The sequence below is a fragment of the Dipodomys spectabilis genome, unplaced genomic scaffold (assembly GCF_019054845.1).
Source record: "Dipodomys spectabilis isolate Male_0828 unplaced genomic scaffold, ASM1905484v1 ptg000046l, whole genome shotgun sequence".
NCBI lineage: Eukaryota > Metazoa > Chordata > Mammalia > Rodentia > Heteromyidae > Dipodomys > Dipodomys spectabilis.
In genome coordinates, this window is record NW_024870723.1 from 6,491,384 (window position 1) to 6,518,696 (window position 27,313).

At 50.6% G+C, this 27,313-nt stretch overlaps 1 protein-coding gene and 1 pseudogene across 3 annotated transcripts in view; both read left to right on the top strand.

Moving 5' to 3' along the window:
- Positions 1-25,116, top strand: part of Gsn (gelsolin) — a 57,913-nt gene extending 32,797 nt beyond the window's left edge. For all 3 annotated transcript variants that reach the window (XM_042678616.1, XM_042678618.1, XM_042678615.1), the window contains 16 exons: positions 913-1,117; positions 1,662-1,816; positions 8,521-8,682; positions 10,814-10,963; positions 11,757-11,846; positions 12,431-12,563; positions 13,710-13,798; positions 13,939-14,154; positions 14,972-15,105; positions 17,699-17,789; positions 20,043-20,213; positions 20,721-20,895; positions 21,846-21,970; positions 22,145-22,222; positions 23,591-23,651; positions 24,714-25,116. In XM_042678616.1, coding sequence (XP_042534550.1) covers positions 913-1,117; positions 1,662-1,816; positions 8,521-8,682; positions 10,814-10,963; positions 11,757-11,846; positions 12,431-12,563; positions 13,710-13,798; positions 13,939-14,154; positions 14,972-15,105; positions 17,699-17,789; positions 20,043-20,213; positions 20,721-20,895; positions 21,846-21,970; positions 22,145-22,222; positions 23,591-23,651; positions 24,714-24,883 — 2,205 coding nt within the window. In that variant the 3' untranslated portion in view covers positions 24,884-25,116. The remainder of the gene's footprint in view (positions 1-912; positions 1,118-1,661; positions 1,817-8,520; positions 8,683-10,813; positions 10,964-11,756; positions 11,847-12,430; positions 12,564-13,709; positions 13,799-13,938; positions 14,155-14,971; positions 15,106-17,698; positions 17,790-20,042; positions 20,214-20,720; positions 20,896-21,845; positions 21,971-22,144; positions 22,223-23,590; positions 23,652-24,713) is intronic.
- On the top strand, positions 9,369-9,480 carry LOC122107153 (annotated as a pseudogene).
- Positions 25,117-27,313: the final 2,197 nt, after the last annotated feature.

A 27,313-nucleotide genomic window follows, 5' to 3' on the forward strand; every position in this document is an offset into this window, starting at 1 on the left:
TTTTTGCTCCCCTCAGATCTCCCTTCCAGCCTGTGTGACCTGAGCCTGCTGGTTTCTCCCCTCTGGTTCTAGCTTAACCATCCTGCCCGTCTACATGCACGTCTAACAAACAACAACCTTTCTCATCCTTGACCGCCCCTCCAACAGGCTCCTGCAGATGCAAGGCTGCGTCCTCTCCACCTTTCCCAAGAAATGGGACTGCGGGGTGGTGGGTGGGTGGAGGACTGGGTGGGGGGCAGGAGGGAGGAGGCAGACAGTGCAGGAGGCCACTTGGGCTTAACAGGCCAGTCCAGTCCCTTCTTGGCAAGTGATAGCACGAGTCATGTTCCTATCCTCAGAAGGCTGGGCCCTCACCTTTCTTTGGTCTTCGATTTCCCACAATGGGGCTGGATGATGAACTCTCTGAGGGCCCTTTAGCTCTAACAGCCATAAAGGCACTGAGAGGCATAAGATGAGTCCCGGGGGCTCCCTAGATTTGCCACTCTTGGGGGACAGGGGAGTGGGGAGGTTTACCTATAGTCCAGAAGTGCATGCTCCCTTTGGACAGTTTCCTCCCTGGCAGAGTTGGTCTACCTCTCTGTGTCTCAGTTGTTAGGATCAATTGATAATAAAAAGGGAAGGGAGGAGAGAGGCAGAGCCCCTGCCTACCTCTTCCCTATCGTCTACCCTCTGACCCAAAAAACCAGGTGAGGGAGTCTTGCATGAGGGACCCATGCTAGTCAAGGCTGAGGATTTAGAGGATAATCTCTCAGCTTTCTAACTCTCAGAAAAGGGTCCACTTGCCTTGGCCACGGGGACAGCTGGAGGCCCAAGTGAGAGGCTCTTGGTGCTGGAACTCAGCCTCCCTCATGCCCAGGGTCTCTCCCCGCAAGACTTCTGTGTCTGCTGAGCCTCTGCCCCCTCTCTCCCTAGCCTGGCAGCATGGTGGTGGAACACCCTGAGTTTCTCAAGGCGGGGAAGGAGCCCGGCCTGCAGATCTGGCGTGTGGAGAAGTTTGACCTGGTACCTGTGCCCCCCAACCTCTACGGAGACTTCTTCACAGGCGATGCCTATGTCATCCTGAAGACGGTGCAGCTGAGAAATGGAAATCTGCAGTACGACCTCCACTACTGGCTGGGTGAGGCTGACCCACCCAGCCCCTGCCCCAGTCCCAGGCTTCCCACCCCCATACAGCAAGAACCATTGAGGTACGGTCCCCCAGGGCATGGCAGCAATCCAAGTGATGACTGGGCCCTAACTATAGGCCAGGCCCTTGCTAGTAGTTGCTGCACCACAGACTCTAGAGCCTACTTGGCTCTAGAGTTCAGACCCCAGCTCTGCCCCTGACCTCTGCTCTGCCTTTGGCTAAGTTCACCATATCTCTGTGGATGAGACTCATCCATAGAGAAGAAAGGTGAAGGTGAACACCAGTTTTGAGGACCCTGGATCCCCTCCATAACTTCTATGGTCCAGCTCCAGTGATGCCCCTTCCCCCGCAGGTTTGGAACCTGTATAACACAGCTCTGTTCTGCAGTGCTAATTGTCCTGTGTTCCCTCACTAAGTTCACAGGAGGCAGCGGCTTGCTCAGCTTCCATGCCTGGACCCAGGCAGTGCTCCTCTTTTCCCTGGGACTTGAGATCATCTTCCAGAAGCCTGGCTCATGCTTTTCTAATGTCTCTAGGTGAAAAGTGTAGCCAGGATGAGAGTGGGGCAGCCGCCATCTTTACCGTGCAGTTGGATGACTATCTGAATGGTCGGGCCGTGCAGCATCGTGAGGTCCAGGGCTTTGAGTCGGCCACTTTCCTTGGCTACTTCAAGTCTGGTCTGAAGTACAAGGTGAGTTGGTCTCCATCTTCTTTGAGTGTCTAGGACATATATATTATATATGCCCCAGTGGCAGGATTCACCCAGGTCCATGTTCTTCTGGTCTCGTGGAATGATGGATGGACAGGCCAGAGGTTGAACTCTTCCTAACAGTGTGATCTTGGATAAATCAGCCTCCGTCTCTAAGCTTCTGGGGAAAAGAAAATTTCCAGTGATGTCATAGGGTTATATTCCTTAGATCCCCAGCAAGTTCTCAGCCATTAGTGGAAACCAACCATTTTACCTGGTACCCTGTAGTTCCTAGGGTTTTGCCAATAGAAGGTACTGGGTTAGGTGCTTGATAAGATATATTCTCTCTCTCTCTCTCTCTCTCTCTCTCTCTCTCTCTCTCTCTCGCCAGCCTTGGCACTTGAACTCTGGGCCTGGACACTGATCCTGAGTTTCTTTTGTTCAAGGCTAGCACTCTGTCACTTGAGCCACTCACAGACTTTCTTGTCAGAGCTGCCTTCAAACCACAATCCTTAGATCTCAGCCTCCTGAGTAGCTAGGATGACAGGCGTGAGTCACCAGCACCCTGCTGATAAGATATTCTTAGTCTCATTTCTCTTCTGCTCACTAGACTCCCCCTTGAACTTGAACTCTTAGGAGTTGGGCCAAGACAGACCTCTTTCCCTAGGTCCCAGCCAAGTGAGGCTGAGCAAAGCCATGCTAGGAGCCCCAGACAGCTGGGACTGTGTGACCCTCAGCCCCAAGAAGCTTGATATTCCTAAGAGCCTGCCTTTCCTCCCCCACCCCCTCCAAGTTCCCAGAGAGCCAGTTGTAGCCCTGCAGGGCTGGGGAGGATTTGTTGAAGAAAAAGCTGAGAAGTGCCTCATGTGGCACTTAGTTTCTTGAAGGGTTCAGGGATGGCTTGGATTTGCAAAGCTAGGTTCCTCTTTTTTTTTTTTTTTTCATTCTTCCCATGCAACCACCATTGCCCCTCCTGAAGAGTTCTAGAGTGAGATCAAAGCCTTGTGTATGTCACCCATGTACGCCATGCTCTCTCTCAGAGCTGCGTACTATGAGAGAGGTCTAAGATCTTCTGTGTCTACAGGGCAGTGACTTTATCTTTCTCAGGTGAAGCAGAGACTGAATGATGGGCGAGTATTCATGAGATGCAGATAGCAAACGCAGGGTGTGGCCTGGGTTTGGCCAGGCAACCTGGCCTGGCTTCCCTGGCATCTGCCCAGGGAATGTCCGCCAGCTTACCATGCAGAGCTCCTGCTACTGCGCAGCCATAGCCACTCCTGGGCCCTGAAGAAGGAGAGGTGGGAAGGTGGGGAGCCAGGCCCCTGGGCTGGAGAAGGACTGGGTCTTTTCCCAATCCCCGGGACAGGAAATGGGAGAGTGCTTGGAGAGGTTCCAGCCAGCCCAGGACACAGGTACTAAGGCCATTCCTGACCCCTGTGAGACTCTCGGCAAGGCCCACCCTCCTCTCCTCCACCTGTTATTCGTTCTACAGTTTCAACTCCCCATCTCAGCGATGCCTGCTTAGAGTCGCTGCAGCAAGGCTGGCTCTGCGCCGAGGACATGCGTTGTCTCATTTAGACCTTCTGGTTGCCCTCACATCATAGGCTAGTGGTGCCCATTTTACAGATAAGGAGACCTGAGACCAGTAACTGATGGAGATTGCTTCAAACCCAGGCTTGTGCGGCCCTCATTCTCTTAGGCTCTGAGCCAAGCACAGGGTGACCACCTAAAGCAAGGTGGGTGATAGGTGGCATCCCTTGCGTGTGGAGTGTGGCAGATCTCAGGGGTTCAGGTCTCTGGGGGGTTCAGAGACTAGGAGGAGTGTACTCATCTCTGTTCCTAGTCATCTGTGTCTTAGGGGCTAGCTCAGCACGAGTCTGATATGGTCACAAATATGAAAGTTCTCTAGGACAAAGGAGCATTTCCCCAGATCTGCCAGTGCTGAAGAGCAGGTGACAGGCTCGTCCCCCAGGTTTGTAAGAATAAAGATGATAAGAATCACAACCACACAGGAAGCCCTTGCTACTGTCTCGATTAATTCTCATTACAGGCTGAGGCTCAGTGGGGTGAATTCCTTTCTCTAAATCTAGCCAGCGGAAGGTTCTTAACACTGAACGCTTACATTGCTCTAACTGTGCCAGGGATTTTTTGGAGCATTGGTCCTGTGTGTGTCCAGTCCTGGAGCTTGAACTTAGGGCTTCGTGTTCTTGCTTGGCTTTTTCACTCAGTGCCAGCACTCTACCCATGGAGACATCCATTTCTGGCATTTGGATGGTTAGTCGGAGATAAGAGTCTCATGGCCTTTTTTTGTTCCTAGTCTGACTTTGAACTGTGATCCTCAGATCTCGGCCTCCTGAGTAACTAGGATGACAGCCAGTTCTTCCAAGTATTTTACTATCTAATTCATTTTACCCTATGTGATACCTACTAGTGTTTGTACCATTTTGTAAATAAGTACTGTAAGGTCCAGAGATGTTAAACAACTTGCTCAAGGCCACACAGCTAGCAAGTGACAGAACTGGGAATCAAACTCAAAGGTGAAGAGTCTAGCTCAGAGCTGGTTCAGAGTGGACATTTCAGGGTACCCTGAACTTCCCATCTTGGTTCAGATGGCATCTAGCATTTCCTCCCCTGCCCTGAGATGATTTTTCTTGACATTCTTAGGGATGATTGGGGAAGAGAGGAGGGCCCTAGAGAGTGGGATTTCTATCAGGCCCCAGATTTGGGACTTCAGTCCTGAAAGGAACTGGCATGGTGGAAAGGTGAAGTTCAAGGCCAGTCCTGTTTACCACCTTCTGCGAGTCCTCTGGCCGCCCCCGCACCTGGCAGGCCCAGCCCAAGGCTCTCAGCCCTGGTGTCCTCATCAATTATAGATCCGGAGGAGCAGGGCTTGTTATGCAAGACTTGTTCCTGTGAAAGCCTCTTCCTGGGAGCCCGGTCTGACCCTGGAGTGTGAGAAGGGGCAGGAAGGGGTCAGGAGTCTCTAGGAAGCCTCTGGTTTGGGGTCTGACCCTTCTTGTTCTGAGATTCCTTCCCCTACCCCACTTCTTAAGACACTGCCCTGAGATGGTTCAGAATCCCTTGATCTTCTCCCCATCCCTCTAGAAGCTCTTCCCCTCCATCTTCCCACAAACTCTGGGGTCCCCCTGGGGCTGGGTTACTTGAAACCCTTTGTTCAGGTAGAATCTGGGCCTGCCATAGTCCTAGGAGCCCCTGGCTTGAAGAACAATTGGAGATGCAGTCATGGGAACCTTTTCTCTCCCATTTCTCCCATTTTCTTTCTCTCTTGTATTTTTTCCTTTCTTTCTTTTTTCTCTCTTCCTTCTCCCTTCCTCCCCCTTCTCTCTCCTTTCCTTCCTTACTTCATTCCTTCTCCCTCTCCCTTCCTCCTTCCATTTCCCCCTTTCTTCCTTCCCTTCTTCCTTCCCTTCCTCCCTCCCTCCCTCCCTCCTCTCTCTCTTTCTGTCTCTCTTTCTTTCTTTCTGTCTCTCTCTCTTTCTTTCTCTCTTCCTTCCTTCCTTCCTTCCTTCCTTCCTTCCTTCCTTCCTTCCTTCCTTCCTTCCTTCCTTCCTCTCCTCTCCTTCCTTCCTTCCTTCCTTCCTTCCTCTCCTCTCCTCTCTTCTCCTTCCTTCCTTCCTTCCTTCTTTCCTTCCTTCCTTCCTTCCTTCCTTCCTTCCTTCCTTCCTTCCTTCCTTCCTTCCTTTCTTTCTATACTGGGACTTGAACTCAAGGTTTAAGTGGTGTCCCTTAGCCTTTTCACTCATTGCTAGTACTCTGTCACTTGAGCCATACCTCCACTTCCAGCATTTTGGTGGTTAATTGGAGATAAGAGTCTCGTGGACTTTCCTGCCCAGACTTGCTTCAAACTGTGATTCTCAGATCTCAGCCTCCTGAGTTGCTAGAATTACAGGCGTGAGCCATTTGGTGCCTGGCCTAAGTATTCTTTTATTTTATAGATACAGGAAGAAAATAAAGGATGAGAATAAAAAAGTTTGGGGGGGGATATGGGAAGGGATGATAAGGGGAAACAAAGGAGGAGGCAACAATGCTTCGTAAGAAATGTACTCATTACCTTGCCCATGTAATTGTAACCCTCTGTATAGTATTTTCACAAAATAAAATAAAATAAAAGTTCTAAGGGAAGAATTAATAGCAGAGCTAAATGACATATAAGCAACCATTTTTTTCTTTCATAAGTTTCCATTTCTAAATATTTGAACATGTCAGATATTTCAGGGGTATAGGAAAACAAGTGAATGAGCTTTGTTTCCGCCTAGTGCCTCATTCCTTGTCTCTAAAGAATTGGCAGAAATGATCTGTGGGTCCCTTAAGCACCCACTTTTAATTTTTGCCAGTCCTGGGGCTTGAACTGAGGGCCTGTGCACTGTCCCTGAGCTTCTTTTGTTCAAGGCTAGCACTCTACCACTTGAACCACAGCACCACTTCCAGCTTTTTCTATATGTGGTACTGAGAAATCGAACCTAGAGTTTCATGCATGCTAGGCATGAAAGCCACATTCCCAGCCCTGAGCACCCGCTCTTTAGGAAAGGTTTTTGAGACCCAGTGGAGTGGAATCTATCAGTGCTTAAGCTGATGGATGATAAAGCTGACCCAGAAGATAGAACTTGGGGTGAAACTCAGAGCTGTTGCAACTAGTGGGAAGCCTAAACATGCTTCACCTCTCTGAACCGCCATGCCTTGCCTAGAAGTGGGGCAGTGAGAGCTCTCCACCTCCCGGGTCAGCAGTGGGGACCGCATGGCACATGGACCTCAGTAGATGATGCTCAGATGATGCCCAGAGGATGCTCAGTCAGTAGTACCCCATAGTCCCACAAACGAGTGCTGGGTGGCTGATTTTCTGTGCAGGCTGCTGTACTTTACCCATTTCCCAGCAGTCTCTCTGAGCCTTCCTGCCTCTGTACTTGACCAGATCCCAGGCATCTGCTACACCCAGTCCCCTAGGCCCCTGGCCCTATACCCTAGTACTCAAACTCAATTCTTCCAGCGATGGGAAAGTTACTGGTGGCCTCTGAGGTGTGGGTGGGCAAGTCAAGAGTGGCAGTCACACGAGGTCCTTGATACTGAGTGACCCAAGGGCCTTGGACATAGCGTGCAACCACTCTGCTCAGCTATAGGAACTATTGAAAAGTTTTGTGGTCATACCAAGAAGGGACACCAGGGGGTGCTCAGCTTCTAACAACTTTTCCCAAAAGTGGGGTTTGCCAAACACTGGAGCTGTAAGCATAGGATGTGGTCTTGAAAGTGGTTCTTGATCGTAAGACTGGGTGATTCTGTATACAAGAAAAAGCAAGCTGCGGGGCACCAGTGGCTCACGCCTGTAATTCTAGCTACCCAGGAGGCTGAAAGCTGAGGATCCCAGTTCAAAGCTAGCTGAGGCAGGAAAGTCTGTAAGACTCTTAGCTCCAGTTAACCACCAAAAAGCCAGAAGCAGAGCTGTGGTTCAAGTGGTAGAGTGCTAGCCTCGAGACAAACAAACAAACAAATAAAACAGAAAACTCAGGGACAGCACCTAGCCCCTGAGTTCAAGTCCTAGTATTCCCTACACTTTGATCATGGAACCCTGAGGAATATATATATTTTTTATTGTAAAGGTGATGTACCAGTGGGGTTACAGTTACACAAGTCAGATAATAAGTACATTTATTTTATTTATTTTTTGGGGGGGTTATGGTCGTGGGCCTGAACTCTGGGCCTGGTGCTGTCCCTCAGCTCTTCAGCTCAAGGCTAGTGCTCTACCACTTGAGCCACAGCGCCACTTCTGGCTTTTTTTTTTCTGCTTCTGTGGTGCTGAGGAATCAAACCCAGGGCCTCAGGCATGCAAGGCAAGCGCTCTACCACTGAGCCACCTTCCCAGCCCCAGTACATTTATTTTTGAATAAATGTACTCCCTCTCTCTATTTTTCCCTCCCAACTCCCCTCCCCCATTAGTTGTATAGGTCGTGTTTAGCATAGTGTCTAGTGACATGTTCACCCTTTGTCCCACCATTTCTGAGCTCCCTTTATCCTCCCCAACTCACTTACATAGACTTATAAGACTAAAGGTACAGAGATAAAAAAAAAACCAGCAACAGAGGAGAGAGGGGAAAAAAAAGCAAAATACCAAAAATCCTCCTGTTTCCATTTCTTGGAGTTCACTTTGTGATGATACATACGCCCATAGCGATTGAGCCTTTGTGATCTGAGGAATATCTTGAAGAAAACAAAATTAAATAGGAGTGTAGACGAATGCTGATTGTGAAAGAGAAATATTTGCTGTTCTTTGATCCAGGAAAGTGGCTCCTGGGGTCACTTTTGAGTAGATTATGAGATTCAGTCTGTAGGGAATCTAATACTCTTAGCAGTATTCACTTGGGAAAAAAAAAATTGTTCCTTTTCTGATCCGTTTCCCTTCCTGTAATGGCCATAAGGCTGTTCCAGCCTTAAACTGGACAATTGGAATGGTCAGGTTTGTGACTGGCCATCTATCTGCTGTAGGCTTGTGACTGGCCATCTATCTGCTGTAGGTTTGTGACTGGCCATCTATCTGCTGTAGGCTTGTGACTGGCCATCTATCTGCTGTAGGCTTGTGACTGGCCATCTATCTGCTGTAGGTTTGTGACTGGCCATCTATCTGCTGTTGGAAGGCACTGCTCTGTCCTATGCCCTTTCTCCATCACTGGATTAATGCTGTTCTCTTGACCCAACAGGAAGGAGGCGTGGCCTCAGGGTTCAAGCACGTGGTACCCAATGAGGTGGTGGTGCAGAGACTCTTCCAGGTCAAAGGGCGGCGTGTGGTCCGTGCCACAGAAGTGCCTGTGTCCTGGGACAGCTTCAACAATGGCGATTGCTTCATTCTGGACATGGGCAATGTGAGTCCTGCCTGCCCTTTCCTGAAGGCTCCAGAGCTCAGGCCTGACACACTGGCGAACAGATGTGTAGACATGGGTGGGACAAAACACAGACCTGAAGTCCACCTCACTGCGAGGTGAACTGAGGCTTTGATGGACACATAACCTCTGCCCTGCCCTGTAGACTCTTGCTTGGCAGGCGCAGACATGAATACTGTGTACTATGATCAGTACCCCCCCCCCCCACACACAAGCGGAGACATGTGTGTATGTTGCACATGTATTATAATGTAGCTGGTACATGATAATACCCCAGGCCTGACTGATACTGATGCTTTGTAACAGACAAGCCTTACAGGTCCCTGTGAGCATGAACCTGCAAATGGCTATAGCCAGACATTGCACCCCAAACTCATGTGCATAGTTGAATAGTGTTCATATTGATTTAGTGTAAGCTCTCTCTCTCTCCCCTTTTCTTTTTTTTTTATGAGACAAGATCTCACATTGATGTAACCCAACCTAGCCTTGAAGTCACTATATAGCCCAAGCTGGCCCATAAACTCACCATCCTCCTGCTTCAGCCTCCCCAGTGCTAGATAACCAGTGTCTGTGACCAGGCTTGGCTTTAGAATAATCTTGAGTGTACACCTCTACTGATTTCACAAAGCAAACCCTGGCATGTAACACCAGATTAAGAAACATCGCTTACCCCTTCTCAGCCTTTTGGCTAAGATCAAGTTTAGTATCTATTCTTACCAGTTTAATATCTAAATGTGTCCTCCATCTGAGTACACATTAATATATAATTATATAATAATATATTATATATTTTAATTATACTTATATATTATATACAAATATATTTATATTAAATATATGACTACATAACACATTTAAATAAAGGTGTTTTATGTAGCTATATTTACATATTATGTATAAATTATCTCATATAGTCTTTATATTAAATAAAGATTTGAAATTAGGAGTTGGAATAGAAGCTGGCATTGGCACTTGTAGGAATGGTGGAACATCTCCTCCCCTTCCCCCAGGGGGAATCAAGGACAAAAAAAGGAAAAGAAGCAAACATCCACAGTCCTTATTACCCCCTTCCAGTCCCCGTGCTTCCCCAGGGAGGGCATTATCCAGAAAACTCTCAACAACATAGGTTTGTTTTGCCTGCTTCTGACCCTTCCACACACCCAAACACTCGCCATTTTGTGTGTGAATTCTTTCGCAGCGCCTTGCATGCCTGAGGTTCGTCTGTATCTCTGTCTTCACTTGTAGGTCACCTGTTCTCTCTGCTTCCTAACTTTCAACTGATTTACCTTTTTTTGCTGCTGATGGGCACTTGGGGTGGGCTCTGGTTTGGGCTCCTCAGGACAACCTTCCACCGGTCTCTAGGTAGACTGTGCTTCTGCTCTGTCAGATATGTCTCTCAGAGCAAGATTGCTGGCTCTGAGGGTATAGGAAGACTGAGCCTTAGTACCTACAGCCAAGTGGCTTTCCAAAGTGCTGGTACCAAGTTATCTTCCCACTGGCAGGTGTCTCCATCCAATCTCTGTTGCTATAGCAGAATACCTGGACAATTTATAAACCAAAGAAGTTCATTTAGCTTATAGTTCTGGAGTCTAGGAAATGCAAGGTCTGGCCACTGTGTCTGGTGAGAGCTCTGTACTGCTTCATCCCCCAGCAGAAGTAGAAAGGGTGAGCAGTGAAAAGTGTGTAAATGGCGCAAAACCCAGGGGGAGACCTTACATTGTAACAGCCTGCTTTGGACAGAACCAACCCCCTCCCTCAAGCACGGCCTCAGTATCTCTAGTGACCTGACCCTGTGAAATTTCCTCCCACCATGATCACAATGACCACCAAACTTGGAGGAGATACCTAGCAGTACTCTTTTTTGTGTGTATATGAGTGACACAACTAGATGAAGTTACAATGTGGGGGGCAAAATACTGCGTAGCCCTGTTCTCTGATGGGCGGGCCACACTCATTGTACTTGGTAACACCTGTGTGGCCCTGCCAGCCCTCTCCTGGGTGAGCACAGACCATAGTGTGTCCGTCCCTCCCCCCCCCCAGCATCCTCCTTGGCATGAGCTGGACAGGGCATGTCAGAGGGCCAGGGCATGACTTCCTCGTGTCTGTCTTCCAGAACATCTACCAGTGGTGCGGTTCCAACAGCAACCGATTTGAAAGACTGAAGGCCACACAGGTGTCCAAGGGTATTCGGGACAACGAGAGGAGTGGCCGGGCCCAGGTTCACGTGTCTGAGGAAGGTGCTGAGCCTCAGGAGATGCTGCAGGTACCCACCGACGGCCACAAGGGCAGGGGCAGAGGGCAGGCTGCTTCTGCCGTCTCATGTGATGAATGGGAGGAAATATTCCACAGGGCCTGGCATTGCCGGGAGATCACACTTCCCCAAGAGCCCAGTGAGAAGCCCAGGTGCATGCTGGGAGTGTGAGCTCTGAAGGAGAGCTGGGAGAGACCATCTCCCAGCAGCCCCTGGGGCTAGCCGAAGTCCAGCCCCTCTCTGATCATCTGTGGTAGATTTGTCAAGGACTCAATAGGGTGATGAGGTTGTCAGCCATTGTGCTCTGAGGCAGAGTCCATAGAGGCAAGCTGGGAAGCAGGGTCCACCGTCACTAGCCTCCCATTTGCCTGCAGGGGGTGGGGTGGGTGATACCGGAAAGAGCAGTGGGCTGGTTTTATGGAGAAGAGGAATGTGGACCCCAGCAGCTGGGCTGGTAAGGCCAGACAGGCCTAGCGTGGAGACGTGAATGTGCATTCAGTCATGGGTGCCAGGATGCAGTAGGACGGCATCTGGGCCACAGGAGAGCCAGTCAGCTGTGGTGCAAGCAGGGGTCCTTGTGAAGGGCAGTCCTGGGGATGGAAGGCAGGGAGCAGGAGTCTGACAGGCAGATCTGGTGAGTGCCACATGCAGGAGGCCTGGGAACGCACAGAACTGTCATGGAGGGACAGCCTGCCCCTTGAGGGCCCTGGGGAGTCTTTCCACATGGCTGTTGGCTGCCAGGGAGCTCCCAGAGAACTCTGCAGACCCATGACCCACTGCTCTCCCACCTCTCCACCTTCTGCAGGTGCTGGGCCCCAAGCCAGCTCTGCCTGAAGGCACAGAGGACACAGCCAAGGAGGACGCCGCCAACCGCAAGCTGGCCAAGCTGTACAAGGTGAGCCTCTGGGCGTGGGGTCAGGACAGGCCCCGCCTCCTCCCGCCCCGCAGTGCTGTGGGGCCTGGGAAGTGTATGGAGGGAGGGCTTCCAGTTCCCTCATCCTATGGGTGCCATGCATTCCCATTGCCTTCCTGCAGGAAGAATGTAGGCTGTGTTTACACATGGGAGCCACCAAGCTCTCCCTTCCCCTTCCCTCCCCTCCCCTCTCCTGCCCTTCCTTCCCCCCATCCTTTCCTTCCTCCTCCTCTTCTCCCCTCCCTTCCTCTCTTTACTCTCCCTCCTGTCCCTCCTTCTTCCTTCCTCCTCCTCCTCTCCCTCCCCTCCTTTCCTCTCTTCCCCCTTCTCTCCTTCCCTTCCTTCCCCTCCTTTCCTCCCCTTCCTTACCCTCCCCTCCTCTCTTCCTCTCCCTCCCCTCCTCTCTATCCCCTCCTCTCCCTCCCCTTTTCTACCCTCCCCTCCTCTCCCTTCTTCTCCCTCCCCTCCCCTCCCTCCCTCTCCCCTCCCCTCCCCTCCCCAGTCCCCTGGGTGTTCCTACAGTGCTCCAGACACTCACGTGCGCCTCCCTCTATCCACCCTCTTAGGTCTCCAATGGCGCAGGCACCATGTCTGTCTCCCTGGTGGCGGATGAGAACCCCTTTGCCCAGGGGGCCCTGAGGTCCGAGGACTGTTTCATCCTGGACCACGGCAGGGACGGGAAGATCTTCGTCTGGAAAGGTAGTGAGGATGGAGCAGAGGTCCCACCTGGGTGTGGAGAGCTTGGGTGGGAATCCCAATGGTTTGCACACTCGGTGCTGGAGAGGGAAGAGCGTGGCAAGCACCTGAGTGGGTACCATGGAAATCAGGGGTCTAGGGTCACACCCTAGCTGTTGCAGTCAACTTGCTGGGTGATCTTGGGCACTCAACGCACCCTCTCTGGGCCGAATTGGATAGGATAATGCTAGTAGTAGAACTTGCACCATGTAGCTGCCCACTAGAGCCATTCACGAAGGTGATGTGGTTTCTGTTGAGCAATCTCATGCTAGAGCTGGAATTTTTTTGCATATTAAAAAAACAAACACATCAGTATTGGGGATTTAACTCAGGGCCTCGTATTTGCTAGGTCAGTGCTATACCATTGAAGGAATGCCTTCAGCCCTTTTGCTTTTCAAAGTTTGTGTGTTCAGGTGGGGTTTCACACATTTGCCAGGCCAGCTTCCGACTACCATCCTCCTACTTTTGCCTCTCAAGTGGTTGGGACTACATGGTGTCTGCCACAGTGCCTGGTGCATGCAGAATATTTATGGGAGGCTCTTAGAGGTCGCTTAGAGTCGCAGAGGTGTTTTGAGAGGATCGTGAAGGTCCTCCCAAGGTGCTCTGAGACCAGTTCTGGAAAGAGGATGGAGGGGTGGTGGGGGTGGGGAGAACATTATCAAACATGTGCAGTACAGTGGTTACAATTTATATACTCTGGGCTCTTGAACCTGGGTCTTGAGACATCTGGGCGCTGACAGGTGACCCAGGAGCTCACCTGGCGCTGGGAGGTTCTTGGGGTTGGGACAAAGTTGCCTGTGCAGTGGGGAGGAGCCCTTGGTTTCTGCCATGTGCAGGATTCTCAGTCCATGGGGCAGAGTCTGAATCGTAGCTTTCCACCTGCCACGTGGCCTTGGGCAACCCCCAAAGCTCCCTGTGACCCCAGAAGCCCCACCTTTATCCCCTGAGACTGTTGTGTGGATGACATGAAATTGCATCAGTAAAGGAACCCAGTGGTTATGGTGATTGCGATCATCAGCCACGACCCCAGACAGGCACCTGGGAGTCCTCAGTTCAGCTCAGGCTCCTAATGCTCTCCTCCTCCCCCCATCGCTGTCTGGCGGCCCCCAGGTAAGCAGGCTAACACGGAGGAGAGGAAGGCTGCCCTCAAAACAGCGTCTGACTTCATCTCCAAGATGAACTACCCCCGGCAGACCCAGGTATGTCTTGGAGGCGAAGCGAGGGCAGGGGAGGGCTGGGTGGGAGGGAGATCTGCACGTGGACCGGACACTTGGGGTTTCCCTGATGCCCCTTTTTGGGTCATCTGGGTACATCGTGCCCCTCCCCGCTTCCTTCCCAGGTTTCAGTTCTGCCTGAGGGCGGGGAGACCCCGCTGTTCAAGCAGTTCTTTAAAAACTGGAGGGACCCGGACCAGACAGACGGCCCAGGCTTGGCCTATCTCTCCAGCCACATCGCCAACGTGGAGCGCGTGCCTTTTGATGCTGCCACCCTGCATACCTCCACCGCCATGGCCGCCCAGCACGGCATGGATGATGATGGCACAGGCCAGAAACAGGTAGCCCTGAGGGCCCGGGGAGGCCGGGCTGTGTCCTGGCCACTTTGTCCCTCGATCATCCCCAGACACCCCCTGGTCACTGCACCATCTCTACTGGAGACTGTTTCTCTGTCTTCCACTGCTGATTGATGAGATTCTGATGATTCCTTCATCTGGGGAGTCAGTGTCTCTACTTTGCCACCAGGTGGCGCAGCAGAGCCTCTTGACCACTTGGAACAAGTCATGTCTCCAGAGTTCTGCAGAGACTGCCAGCCAGCCTCAGGGATACTTAGTCCCTCTAAGCAGCTGGAGTTTGAGATTGACTGAGTCCAGTCCCTAGCCTGCACTGGGCTGGATTCATCAGGAGCTCCCCAGGGAGAGTGCAGAATGGGACAGGGGCATGTGTGATAAAGCCAGAGTAGGAACATTGAGAGTGGGTCCCAGCTTTGCCTCTGGGGGGCTCCACGATTGGGGAGGCTTTTTGTTTTTGTTTTTGTCAGTCATGGGGCTTGAACTCTGGGCCTGGGCACTGTCCCTCAGCTCTTCAGCTCAAGGCGAGCACTCTACCACTTGAGCCACAGCGCCACTTCCGGCTTTCTGGTGGTTAATTGAAGATAAGGGTTCAAAGCCCGTCTGGCTTTGAACCATGATCCTTAGATCTCCTGAGTAGCTAGGATTACAGGCGTGAGCCACTGGAGGTTTATCTTTAACTTCTGGCTGAGCCCAAATGGAATCACCTAGGCAAAGCTATCCTGTCACCCCGCTGTGGGCTCTGTCTGGCTGAGGTGGGGAGGGGGTGGGCACAGTGTCTGACCCCAGCTCTGCCCTGCCCTGACAGATCTGGAGAATCGAAGGTTCCGACAAAGTGGCTGTGGACCCTGCCACATACGGGCAGTTCTACGGTGGCGACAGCTACATCATTCTGTACAACTATCGCCACGGTGGCCGCCAGGGACAGATCATCTACAACTGGTGAGAACATGGGCCTTCAGTGTGTTGGGGGAACATAGGGATCCTTGCTGGGGAGGAGAGGGAGTGGGGTTGGTGGGGCATCAGGGGAGGGAGGACACCCAGGCTCTCCTGGGAATAGTTCTCATTCATAGGCAGGGCCTATGAGGTTTCTAAGTGACCTTCCCTTCCCCTTCCCCTTGCCTTTCCTTTCCCTCCCCTCCCTTCCCCTCCCTTCCCCTCCCTTCCCCTCCCTTCCCCTTTCTTTGCTTTCTTTCTTCTCCTCCTCTTCTTCTGGCAGCACTAGCATTTGAACTCAGGACTTGGTACTTTCTAGGCAGCTCCCTTGCTTTTAGTTCTTCCACTAACTTTGCTCTGGCCGACCCTGAGTGATCTTCCTATCTCTGACTGCTGAGTATTGGGAATTACAGCATACATGTACCACTACACCTAGCTTGTTCTTGAAATAGGGTGTCACTAACTTTTGCTGGGCCTGGCCTTGAACCTCAGTCCTCCATCCTCCTACTTTCACCTCCCACCTTCAGATAGTTTTGATCCTCCTCATATAGAAATGCACCATGTCCATTATGGGAGAGGTGGTCCGTTAGAAATAAGCAAACCAATACAACATCTCGCACAAAATCTATGTGCAACACTGTATAAGTTTATCCCTTTAATTGTCTTTTTTGTGTGCGCGAGTCCTGGGGTTTGGACTCAGGGCCTGGGTACTGTCCCTGAGCTTAGTTGTTGTTGTTCTTGTTTCTGAAGGCTAGTGCTCTACAAGCTAGTGCAGCCACAGCTCCACTTCCTATATAGGTTTAAAAAATTAAATTATTTTTCTCTACCCCACAATATGTACAATTGTTACATATATCAATAAAAATCTTTAATTCTTCTAAAGCAGGATATAATTCAAAAACAGTCTCAAATCACAACAGAATAAAAAGGTGCTACTGAAAACTCTTATTCTCCTTTCCTACATGGGTCAAAACTTTTCAGACTTCCTAGATGTCCTTCCAGCAATGCTGCATGCAAATGCAAGCAAATGTGGTTCATTGTTCCTAATTCTCTTCCTTGTTTGCACAAAAGATGGTTCACTATAGTCCCTCCCTCCCTCCCTCCCTTCCTCCTCCCTTCCTTCCTTCCTTCCTTCCTTCCCCTTTCCATCTCTCCCGTATATATGTATGTATGTATTTGTTTTATGCTGGTAATAGGGCTTGAACTAAAGGCTTCAAGCCTTGTGCTCAGCTGACACTCTACCGCTTGAGCCACATCTCTAGTCTGGCATTTTACTGATTAATTGGAGATAAAGTCTCATGGACTTTTTTGCCTGCACTGAGTAGCCAGGATTACAGGTGTGAGCCACCAGTGCCTTGTTGCTCCTTTATTTTTTGGCTAAGTTTTGGCTGGAGGCCAGTCGAGGTCATTATGTAGACAGCTTCCTTGTTTTAGTTGTTGTTAGCAGCTGTATAACATTCCTTTGTGTGCTTTATTTACCAAGTTTCCTGCTGGGACATACTTGGGTTGATGCTGCTGTACAGACTTGGGTTGAGCTGTTATAGGCATCACAGACTTTAATAACCTTAAGCAAACATGTGGAATGTTTAGGGAAAGTTCCTCCAGGCTTATGTCCCAGGGATTGCTGGGGTCAGAGTCCAGGAACTTGACATTTTGATAGATTGCACTGATTTCCCTTGATAGTTCTTGTGGCAGTTCACATCTCCACCCTCTCCTTGCGAGAGTCTCTCCTAAACCCACACCAGCGGACTGTGTTCTCAGGCTTTTGGATGTTCATCAACTTGATAGTTTATACAGTGCTGTCTTGTTATACTTTCAATCTGTGTTTGGGTACTGGGGCTGTAGCTCAATGGATGAGCATTTGTCTAGTTTATGTGAGACCTTGGATTCAAGCCCCAGCACTAAAAAATTTTTTATTTGTATTTTTCTTACTATACAGCTTCCCTGTCTGATTATTAACTATGGGATTTTTTTTCTTTTTTAAACTTTTGATTTGAAATAATAAGAATCCTTTCTTCCTTCTTGCTGTGTGTGTGTGTGTGTGTGTGTGTGTGCGTGCATGGGCGCGCACATGTGCCAGCTGGGGCTTGAACTCAAGGCCTAGGTGCTGTCCCTTATACCTTTTTTCACTGAAGGCTGGTACATTCACTCAAGTGAGCCACAGCTTCATTTCTGGATTTTTTTGGTGATTAATTGGAGATAAGAGTCTCATGGACTTTCCTGTCCTGGCTGGCTATGAACCACAATCCTCAGATCTCTGCCTCCTGAGTATCTAGGATTACAGACGTGAGCCACCGCCACTCAGCTTATTCTCTGTCTTTCTGTGCAGAGAAATGTCCTGGCTACTTTTGTACATCCCACAGTTGGGTGTCTGAGCACCTGTCATGGCTGGCAGACCCATGTGGCCCATTTAGGATGGGGAAATCTGCTGTACTGGGATCTAAGTGAGAAGACAGGAGGCCGAGCTGAGAGCGTTGGTTTGGCTCCTGGCTCTGGCTCTCCATCTCTATCTCCATCTCCATTGCACCATGCGGATGGTGTTTTCTCAGACTCTGGACTCTGTACAAACCTCAGTGCTTTGTCTCACTCCCTCTTTCAGGCAGGGCGCCCAGTCTACCCAGGATGAGGTTGCTGCGTCTGCCATCTTGAGTGCTCAGCTGGATCAGGAGCTGGGAGGTACCCCTGTCCAGGTGAGCCAGTCCACTGCCATTCTGAGATGTAGCCTGGGCCTTATCAATCCATCCATCCATCCATCCATCTACCGTCCACCCACCCATCCATCCATCTGTCCATCCATCTGTCCATCCATCCATTCATCCACCCATCCACCCACCCATCCATTCATCTGTCCATCCATCCATCCATTCATCCACCCATCCACCCACCTATCCATCCATTCATCCACCCACCCATCCATCCATTCATCCACCCACCCATCCATCCATCCACCCATCCATCCATCCATCCATCCATCCATCCATCCATCCATCCATCCATCCATCCATCCATCCATCCATCCAACCATCCATCCATCCATCCACATTGCAGGACTTCTATGTGCTAGACATCATGTCTGCAGCCATGATGATCCAGATGGGCTTTCCAATCAATGAAGAGACATTGAGTAAGAATGCATCATCACATACTGTGATGTGAGCAGCCTGCAGAATGATAATACACTTCAGGATCGGGTAGTAGGATAGGCAGCCTGGCCAAGCCATTAAGAGGATGGATGTGGAGACAGCAATCTTGGGTTTGAATCCTCCCTTCACCTCTGGATACTTCTGTGTCCTCCAAATAGGGGTAATATTCCCCCCACCCCCCCTACCCCACTTACAGGACTAAGCACTCGTTACATTCATATGTAAAGCATTTAGAGCCATCCCTGACACAGAAGGCTCCTTCTTTATATAATATATGTGAAGTAGAAAGTCATAAATCCCAGACCTCCCTTCTTCCCAGAGAGACACTGCAGGTAGGGCCTAACAGATGAGTAAGAGTTGGGCAGGTGTTGATTGAAGGAAAGCACAAACCAGGCAGAGGGAAGAGTTCTGTGCACCGAGCCTGAGGTGGGAGGGACATTGGATATCAGGATGGGGAAGGAAAAGAGAGAGAGAAGGGAGAGGGGAGGGAGAGGGGAGGGAGAGGGGAGGGAGAGGGGAGGGAGAGGGAAGGGAGAGGGGCCATGTTATGAGGTTCAGTAGGGACAGGTCCCTTGGGGGTGATGGTGAGGGTGTTGACTTTGGCCTGGGAAAGGATTGGAATTCGCTGATTGGTGAATCTGAGCTCAGCAAGGGCGTTTCAGGTTTCGAAGGTGGCTCTGGCTGCTGGGAGGAGCCCTGGTAATGGGTGTGGCCAGGCCTTCCAGGGTTGATGGGAAGCAGACCTGGGATCTGTTGCTCAATCTGTTGCCCTTGGCCTGGGCAGGACTCTGTTCTGGATCTGAGCTGGTGTACTGACAATCATGCTGGCCTGGGTGCCAGGTACTAAATGAGATACTCACTCATCTTGCTGCAGAGTTGGCAGGAACAATTTGGGCCCCATTTTGCAGGGGAAGGTCCTGAGAGATTGGGGTAGGGCGCAAGTTCTCACCAGTAGGGTAGGGTTAGGGTCTGACCTCTGACTCAGCCCTAGCTGGTCACTGCATTTGGCTGTCTGGGGCCAGGCCTCCGATGTGAATGAGGGAAACAGAGCCAGAAGCAGCTGGAGGTGACTGGCCTTGGCCAGCTCTCACCCCTCCCTTCCCTACTGTACCAGTGGCCAAGCAGGGGGGTCTCCAGACCTGGAAGGCTCTTGGTACCACTCCACCAGCCCTCACATCTGGACCTGGCATCACCATTATGGAAGAATGCCCACAGGCAGTCCTTGGGCTTCCATTGAAGGGAATCTATGCAGATGTGGGCTCTCTGAGTTCTTGGACCAGACTCAGGGGCAGCACTGGAAGGAAGTCTTCAGTGCGGGGGGGGGGGGGGGGGAGGAGATGGAAGAGCAGCCACGGACACCCAGGGGACCCCAGGCCCTGGCATCACCTCCAGCTTCCTGCAAGTCTGATTTCCCTGCTCGGCGCCTGCGTGCCGTGGGGTCCTGGTGCTGCATGCCAGGCTCAGTAATGGCCTTGTTTGGCAGCTGGGCCCAGTGCCATAAAGAAGGACTGATGAGCCGGTGGCTCATGCCTGTAATCCTAGCTACTCAGGAGGCTGAGATCTGAGGATCACCGTTCAAAGCCAGCCCAGGCAGGAAAATCCATGAGACTCTTATCTCCAATGAACCACCAGAAAACCAGAAGTGGTGCTGTGGTTCAAGTGGTAGAGTTCTAGTCTTGAGCTGAAGAGCTGAGAGATAGCACCTAGGCCCAGAGTTCAAGTCCCATGACTGACAAAACAAAAAAAAGGACTGATCCTCTGTCCACCCTCCCCTGACCAGCTCTCCTGTCTCTCCGCTAGAGTCGTGTGGTGCAGGGCAAGGAGCCCGCTCACCTCATGAGCCTGTTTGGCGGGAAGCCCATGATCATCTACAAGGGTGGCACTTCCCGAGATGGTGGGCAGACAGCCCCTGCCAGTACCCGCCTCTTCCAAGTCCGGGCCAGCAGCTCAGGAGCCACTAGAGCCGTGGAGGTAATTCCAGGTCCTGGACCATAAGGGGAATCACCAGCTCTGAAATCTGTCAGGCTCCATGGGCAGTGCTCCAGATCCTGGGCAAGATTGGTGGGGGGGAGGGGGGCGGGCTTTTCTTTTTCTTTTTTTTTTTCTGGGGCCTGGGTGCTGTCTCTGAGCCTCTCTGTGCTCAAAGCCAATGTTGTACCACTTGGAACCACAGCACCACTTCCAGCTTTTTTTTTTTCTGTTTACGTGGTACTGAGGAATCGAACCCAGGGCTAAGCCACATTCCCAGTCCTGCGATTGCATTTTTCTGGACAGCGTTCTCCAGAGTTCTCCTTAACCCTGGACACTCCAGCCCAGATTCCCACACCATTGTGGTTAGTCACGGTGGATTCTAGGCTCAATGGGGACCAGGCCAAAGTTGGTTGGCCCCAGGTCTGGGTCTCTGGGGCTGTGAGGAAGGGATTGGGGCTTTTTTTTTTGTATCTGGTTTCTAATAAATTGGGGACATTCCCTTCTCAGGTAATGCCTAAAGCTGGTGCCCTGAACTCCAATGATGCCTTTGTGCTGAAGACCCCCTCCGCTGCCTATCTCTGGGTGGGCACAGGCGCCAGCGATGCTGAGAAGGCAGGGGCCCAGGAGCTCCTGAGGGTGCTGCAGGCCCGGCCCACGCAGGTGGCAGAAGGAAGCGAGCCTGGTGGGTGCCGACAGGGAGCCTGCGGTTCCTCAGCCATGTCCTGGGTTAGCTAGGAGCCTCTGTGGGCAGTGAGGGGTGGGTCTCTAGAGTTAAAGGAAGGGGAGAGCTTGACGCTGGCTGGGTAGTCTAGGAAGGTTGGTTGGAAGAGGCAGTCATTTGCTAGAAAGCCTTGAGAGACTCGAGGCAGGGGTAATGACACCAGATCCGCAGCAATCTCTTCTTCCTCTTTTGAATCTGCTTTGTTTCCTGATCATCATTCAGGAAGTTCTTTGGGTCAGTCCTTAGTCTTTCCTGTGGGTTCTTCAGCTCTTTCTCCCTTATGGCGTGTTTGATGGAAGGAGGGAAGAGAGGCATTTATGTCTCCAGCAGATCTGTCCGATAGAAGCTTCCTGTCCAATAGAAGGGACATGTTCTGTTTCAACCAGCTCCACTTTGATGGCGACTGAACACTAGAAATGCGACTAGTAAAATGAGGAATCAGACTTCTAATTGTATTTAATTGTAAGGAATTTAAATGTAAATAGCCACGTGGGGCCCGGGCAGGCATAGACAGTGTGGATCAAGTAGAAAACACAGGGCAATTGAAGTTAGAAAAGATTCTGCATCCTGGCTTTTACCACGTATCAGCTGTGCGACCTTAGGTGAGTTGCTTAATGTCTCTGAGCTCCTCATTTGTTGAGAGCGGATAATTATCCCCATCCTGCAGTCCCGCTGTCCCTTGCTGTGTGTCTACTGCCAAGCCTACCCTCTCTGGGCCTTCCTTTCATCATCACCACAGTCCCTCAGGTCCCTTTTCTCTCTGTCCACTGGGAGTTTAAGATGAAGGCAGGGATGAGCATGGTTTCATCCACGTGGGCAGGGTTTGTCTCCAGGTCTGAAAAGGCCTGCTAGGGGGCAGTGGCATCCCACTGTAACTGCTGCGGTCCCCCTCCCTCCTCTCCCCCCCACAGACAGCTTCTGGGAGGCTCTGGGTGGGAGGGCAGCCTACCGCACATCCCCACGGCTGAAGGACAAGAAGATGGACGCCCATCCTCCTCGCCTCTTTGCCTGCTCCAACAAGATTGGACGTTTCGTGGTAAGTGTACAGATGTCTGGCCTCTCCTGTTCCCCAGCTAGGGAGCTGGCTTGCCCCAGGGGCGGAGGACAAAGGGGTGATACTGAACGGCAGGGGTAGCAGAGATGGTCTGAAGGACCAGTGTGGTAGAGCAGTTCTGCAGCTCCTGCCTTAACTTCCATTGGTTCTTCTCAGATCGAAGAGGTCCCTGGTGAGCTCATGCAGGAAGACCTGGCCACGGATGACGTGATGCTATTGGACACCTGGGACCAGGTGAGTGAAGGAGAGAAGGTGAGGGCCACAGGCCGTGGAGGAAGCTGAACTTCCAGCTGTGTGACCCGGTACCAGAAGGAGGTAAATTAAAGAGGCAGCGCTAGGTGTTGCCAGAAAAAACAAAAACAAAAACCTTGGCTTGGGACAAGTCACTTCTGCGTGCTCAGCTTCCGTTTCCTCAGTTGCAGCTCCAACCACACAAAAGGCCAGAGAAAGGCAGACGAGCAGTCAGGTGGCCTGTCTGTCCCCCTGGCCCTGGTGTCTGTCCCCGTGGCCTCTGGAGAGTGGTGCTCTGGCTTTAAACTGCTCATCACTCAAGTGTGAATTGTCCCGCATCACCTGGAGCTTTGGTAGTGCCTCTCCGGGCTGAGAAGGGCCTGGGCTCTCTTCTTCATCTCCTAGGGGGAGCCTGTTGAGGAGGACTCAGTGTAGGGGAATGGCATTCATTCATTTACTCATTCATTCACTCCTTCATCGAGGAGTAACAGAGCCCCTGGTTATGTCAGTGCTTTTTTTGTTTTGGATGAAGTGACAAAGCAGTAAAATGAAGCAGAGGCAGATACCAGGTCTGGTCCTCACAGGGTCTGTGTGTGTGTGTGTGTGTGTGTGAGTGTGTTTAAAGTAGCATATGATGTCAATAACTTTTCCTTTCATACTCTGTGTACTTTGATGAATGAACAAATGAATGAGAATGTGTTTACCATCCATGTGACAAACAAACATCTTTAAAGGGATGATTCGTGAACTTCTAGAAGATCTCCAACTCAGGGTCTTATGGCACCATGTTGACAATGGTAATGAGTAAAGCAGGCTGGGGTGGGGATGCATGAAGGAATGGTAGGGTCTGTGGTGAAGTGGGACTCTCCATCAGAGGGACCACCACTGCTCCATTTTATCCAAGTCAAGGCAAAAGCTCAGTATTGCCAGATTCTCCCATTTTTCAAGACAAATTGGAATTCAACATGTTGGTGAGCCAGACGTTGGTGGCTCACACCTATAATTCTAGCTACTCAGGAGGCTGAGATTTGAGGATCATGGTTTGAATCCAGTCCAGGAAGAAAAGTATGAGATTCTTATCTCCAATAAACTATTTAGAGAAAGCTGGAAGTGGTGCTGTGGTTTAAGTGGTAGAGTGCTAGCCTTGAGCAAAAGAAACTCAGGGACGGTGCCCAGGACCCGAGTTCAAATCCCAGGATCAGCAAAACAGAACATGTTAGTGGGTTATCACTTTGCAATCTCTGTTCCACATTCTTCCAGTCACTGTCTGTGGGCTTTGTAAAGGGAGTTTGGTACCCAAAACCTTCTCCCCCAGCTGTAAATTTGGTCAGTGGCCTTCATGAACTTAGTAATTTCCTATCTTCCCTCCAGGTGTTCGTTTGGGTTGGAAAAGATTCTCAGGAAGAAGAAAAGACAGAAGCTTTGACTTCTGGTGAGGACTGATGTCTCTGTGGGACTTTGGCTGTGGGTTGGTGGGAAAAGCTTCTGGTATCAGTCTGGAAGGGGACTTCTTCCTCCATGGTTAGACCTGCCTGTTAGTTAGTGTTAGTCAGCTTTCTATTAAGATAGCAAATACCTTGAGATGATCAGCTTATAAAGAAGGAAGGTTTAGCTAGGCACCAGTGTGTCACACCTGTAATCCTAGCCCCTTAGGAGGCTGAGATCTGAGGATTGAGGTTCGAAGCCAACCTGGGCAGGAAAAGTGAGTGAAACTCCTATCTCTACTAAACTACAAAAGAATCTGGAAGTGGAGCTGTGGTTCAAGTGGTAGAGTGCTAGCCTTGAGCATAAAAGCTCAGGGACAGTGTGCAGGCCCAGAGTTCAAGCCCTAAGCCTAAAAAAAAGAAAAAGAAAAAGAAAGTTTATTTTGGCTCACCATGTAAGAGGTTTCAGTCTATGGTCAATGGACCCTGTTGCTTTTGATGAGGCAAAATATCATGGTGGGTAATCATGTGGGGAGAAAAAATATCCATTTGCCTCATAGTCGGGACTTAGAAAAAGAGCAAGAAGAAGGGGTGGAGTCCCACTGTCTCCTTCAGTGACCAGAAGATTTCCGCAAGGGCCCACGTCCTTATCACTCCCCACAAAGTTCTCACTACTTTCCAAACCACAGCAGGTGGTGAAGAGCAGAAAACCTTGAGGGTGTCTCAGGGGAAGGAAAAACAAACAAAACCCAACAGGTTCCCAGGATGCACAGGGGCTGAACTTGCCAAGGGTTCCATGTTAGACAGAGCTAGGGGTCGAGGAATAGAGTTGACTTAGTGAAAACTCCAGTAAAGAGCTGAGAACTTAGACAAAACAGGAAGTTACGGCCTCAGCCCTGTCCCTTCCTGTCTTCCTGGCAGCGTGGTAGAGAAATCATGTGGGTGTCATTGCCTGGAAGGGATGCTGGTGTCCAAGGCAGGGGTAGGCCCCTCGTCCTGAGGCACCCTCTTCCTGATGAGAGACACAGTAAGACTCCCCGAATGTCCTTTTCCTCTGTGTGTGTCTGCAGCTAAGCGGTATATTGAGACGGACCCTGCGAATCGGGACCGGCGGACCCCCATCACTGTTGTGAAGCAGGGCTTCGAGCCTCCCTCCTTCGTGGGCTGGTTCCTGGGCTGGGATGACCAGTACTGGTCCACAGACCCCTTGGATAGAGCCTTGGCTGAGCTGGCTGCCTGAGGAGGGGCAGAAGCCCTCAATATCACCAGTCAGTGCCTTTTGGAACTGTTCATCTCCCAGAGACCTCATGGTGAGCAGGGCCCACGCTGGGATGTTTGTGTGTGTGTTCGGATTTGTTTTGTTTTGTTTTATAGTAGCCAAAAATAGCCCTGCAGTCATTCAGGGTTCTTGTAAAACCATCTGAACTTGCTGTGCTTTGGAAATGAAATCCAATAAAAGCCTTTTGAAGTGTGTTCTCCTAGTGTGGCTTGGATCCCTGGCCCTTCTCACCCGATGCACACATCAGTCTCAATCCTGTGGCTGACCCAGGAAATTCAGGAGCTACCGAGATGCCTCCCACAGGCCCATGGCTGAGCAACATCCACAGCCTGGGCACAAGTGTCCAGGAAAGACTGCCACAACTCTCAGGCCATCCCAAGCCAAACGCAAAATGTTCTCTTAAACTTTAATGCTGAGTCAGGCACTGGTACCTCACGCCTGTAATCCTAGCTACTCAGGAGGCTAAGATCTGAGGATCGTGGTTCAAAACCCAGGCAGGCGAGTCCATGAGATTCCAACCAACCACCAGGAAAAACGGGAGGGGTGCTGTGGCTCAAGTGGTAGAGAGCTAGCCTGAGTGAAAAAGCTCAGGCCCTGAGTTCAGGCCGCACACTGACAAAATTAATTAATTAAAATGGAATGGTATGATAGTGGTAGTGTTTTTGTGTCATCTGTTCCCCTCAGCACAGGGATTGAACCCAGGGCCTTAGTACATAGTAGACAAGCATTCTTCCACTGAGCTATAGAACTCAGTCCCTAACTCTCCATGTTTTGTGCCAGTACTGGACCTCGAACTCAAGACCTTAGATTCTTGTTTGGCTTTTTTGCTTGTGGTTGGTGATCTACCCCTTAAGCCATACCTCCACTATACTGCTAATCCTCACAAGTCCAATCTGCTGCCCACGATGTCTGGAGAAATCTGCTTTTTGTAGCTGTCATTGTAAGAACTACCTACCCTAGATGTGCCCAAGTGTGTAGTTTCTGGGTACTGGAACGGGCTCCTTGGTGTTCTACATGGTCCCCTACGCCTGAGTCATTGCTTATGCTTAGGGAATCCAAAGGACCTCTTGGGACCTTCCACTAACTGCTTCAAACTCTTTTGTCCATGGAGGCTGCACACCAGCCCAGGAGGCGGCTGGATGACAGAGCCATCCCCTTGCTTTCCGCTAGATCTCATCACATTCCCCCTTTTGCCCATGGTCTCCTGTGGATGGACAGAAGCTTCTGTGGACAGAACTACAGAAGAAGGCAGTGTGAGATTTATGTGGTGGGAAGTGTGTGTGTGTGTGTGTGTGTGTGTGTGTGTGTGTGTGTGTGTGTTTACACTGTCGTTTCCAAAGCTGGCTGAGCCCTGACATCCTCCAGGGAGCTTTTTAAAAGCATGATTCCCCAGAGGCCTTAACCTCTAGAGACTCTGCTTCATCGCAGAAATGACGAGGATAGGTGGATGGGGAAAGGAGTTTTCCAAGTGAAGTTTGGGGACAGGCTGAGTCATGTCAGGCAGAGGGTGTGCTGGGGAAGAATACTGGGCACCAGAACAGCCAGTGTGTGGCTGGAACAGAAGGTGAGGAGCGCTGGGCTGTGAAGCTGGACGACAGGCAGGCACCTTGAATGCCATGCCGAGGGCTCTGTTTAGATTTTACCCTACATGGCTTGCTCTTGCTTACCCACCAAAGGCGACTTTCATGAACGCATAATGTGCTGGAACAAAAGTAGCAGTTACCAATGGAGGCTTCTAGAACCTTCCTTCCTGGAGGCAGTTTCAGGGTTGTTGGAACAAAGTTTATTACTTCCTTGTGCTGGCATGTAGGGGTGCAATTGTGGCTACAGGAAAGTTTTGCAATGTTTTGAGAAGGGGAATTGCTTGGGCCAACGGAATTGCCCTGGCTTCCTTAGGGGAAGGTTTTAAAAAAATTATCTTAGGGGCAAAAGAGCAAATCAGGAGTAGTTTCAGTGCAACCACATTTTGTCTTCCTCATAGTTTCAGATTTCATGATGTTCCACAATGGAGAAGTCACTATGACACAGACTAAGAAGCCAGAATGACCTCTCTTGGAGACTGGCAAGCCTAGGTTCCCGCATGGTGGTGTCTTAAGCAATATAACAGGTGTACTTAATTTTGAGCAAACCATAAAATGTAATTTTTTTTTGTGAGTCGGGAATGTAGCTTAGTGGTAGAATACAAGCTTACCACGGATCAGTCCTCAGCACCAAAAATGTTTTTGTCAAGCACAGGTAGCTTATACTTGTAATCTTAGCTGCTCAGGAGGCTGGAATCTAGAGGATCAAAGTTTGAAGCCAACCTAGGCAGAAAAATCCATGACTGTCTCTAAAAATGCCACAAAAATCAAGGAATGGCTCACGTGGTAGAGTGCCAGTCCTGAGTTCAAA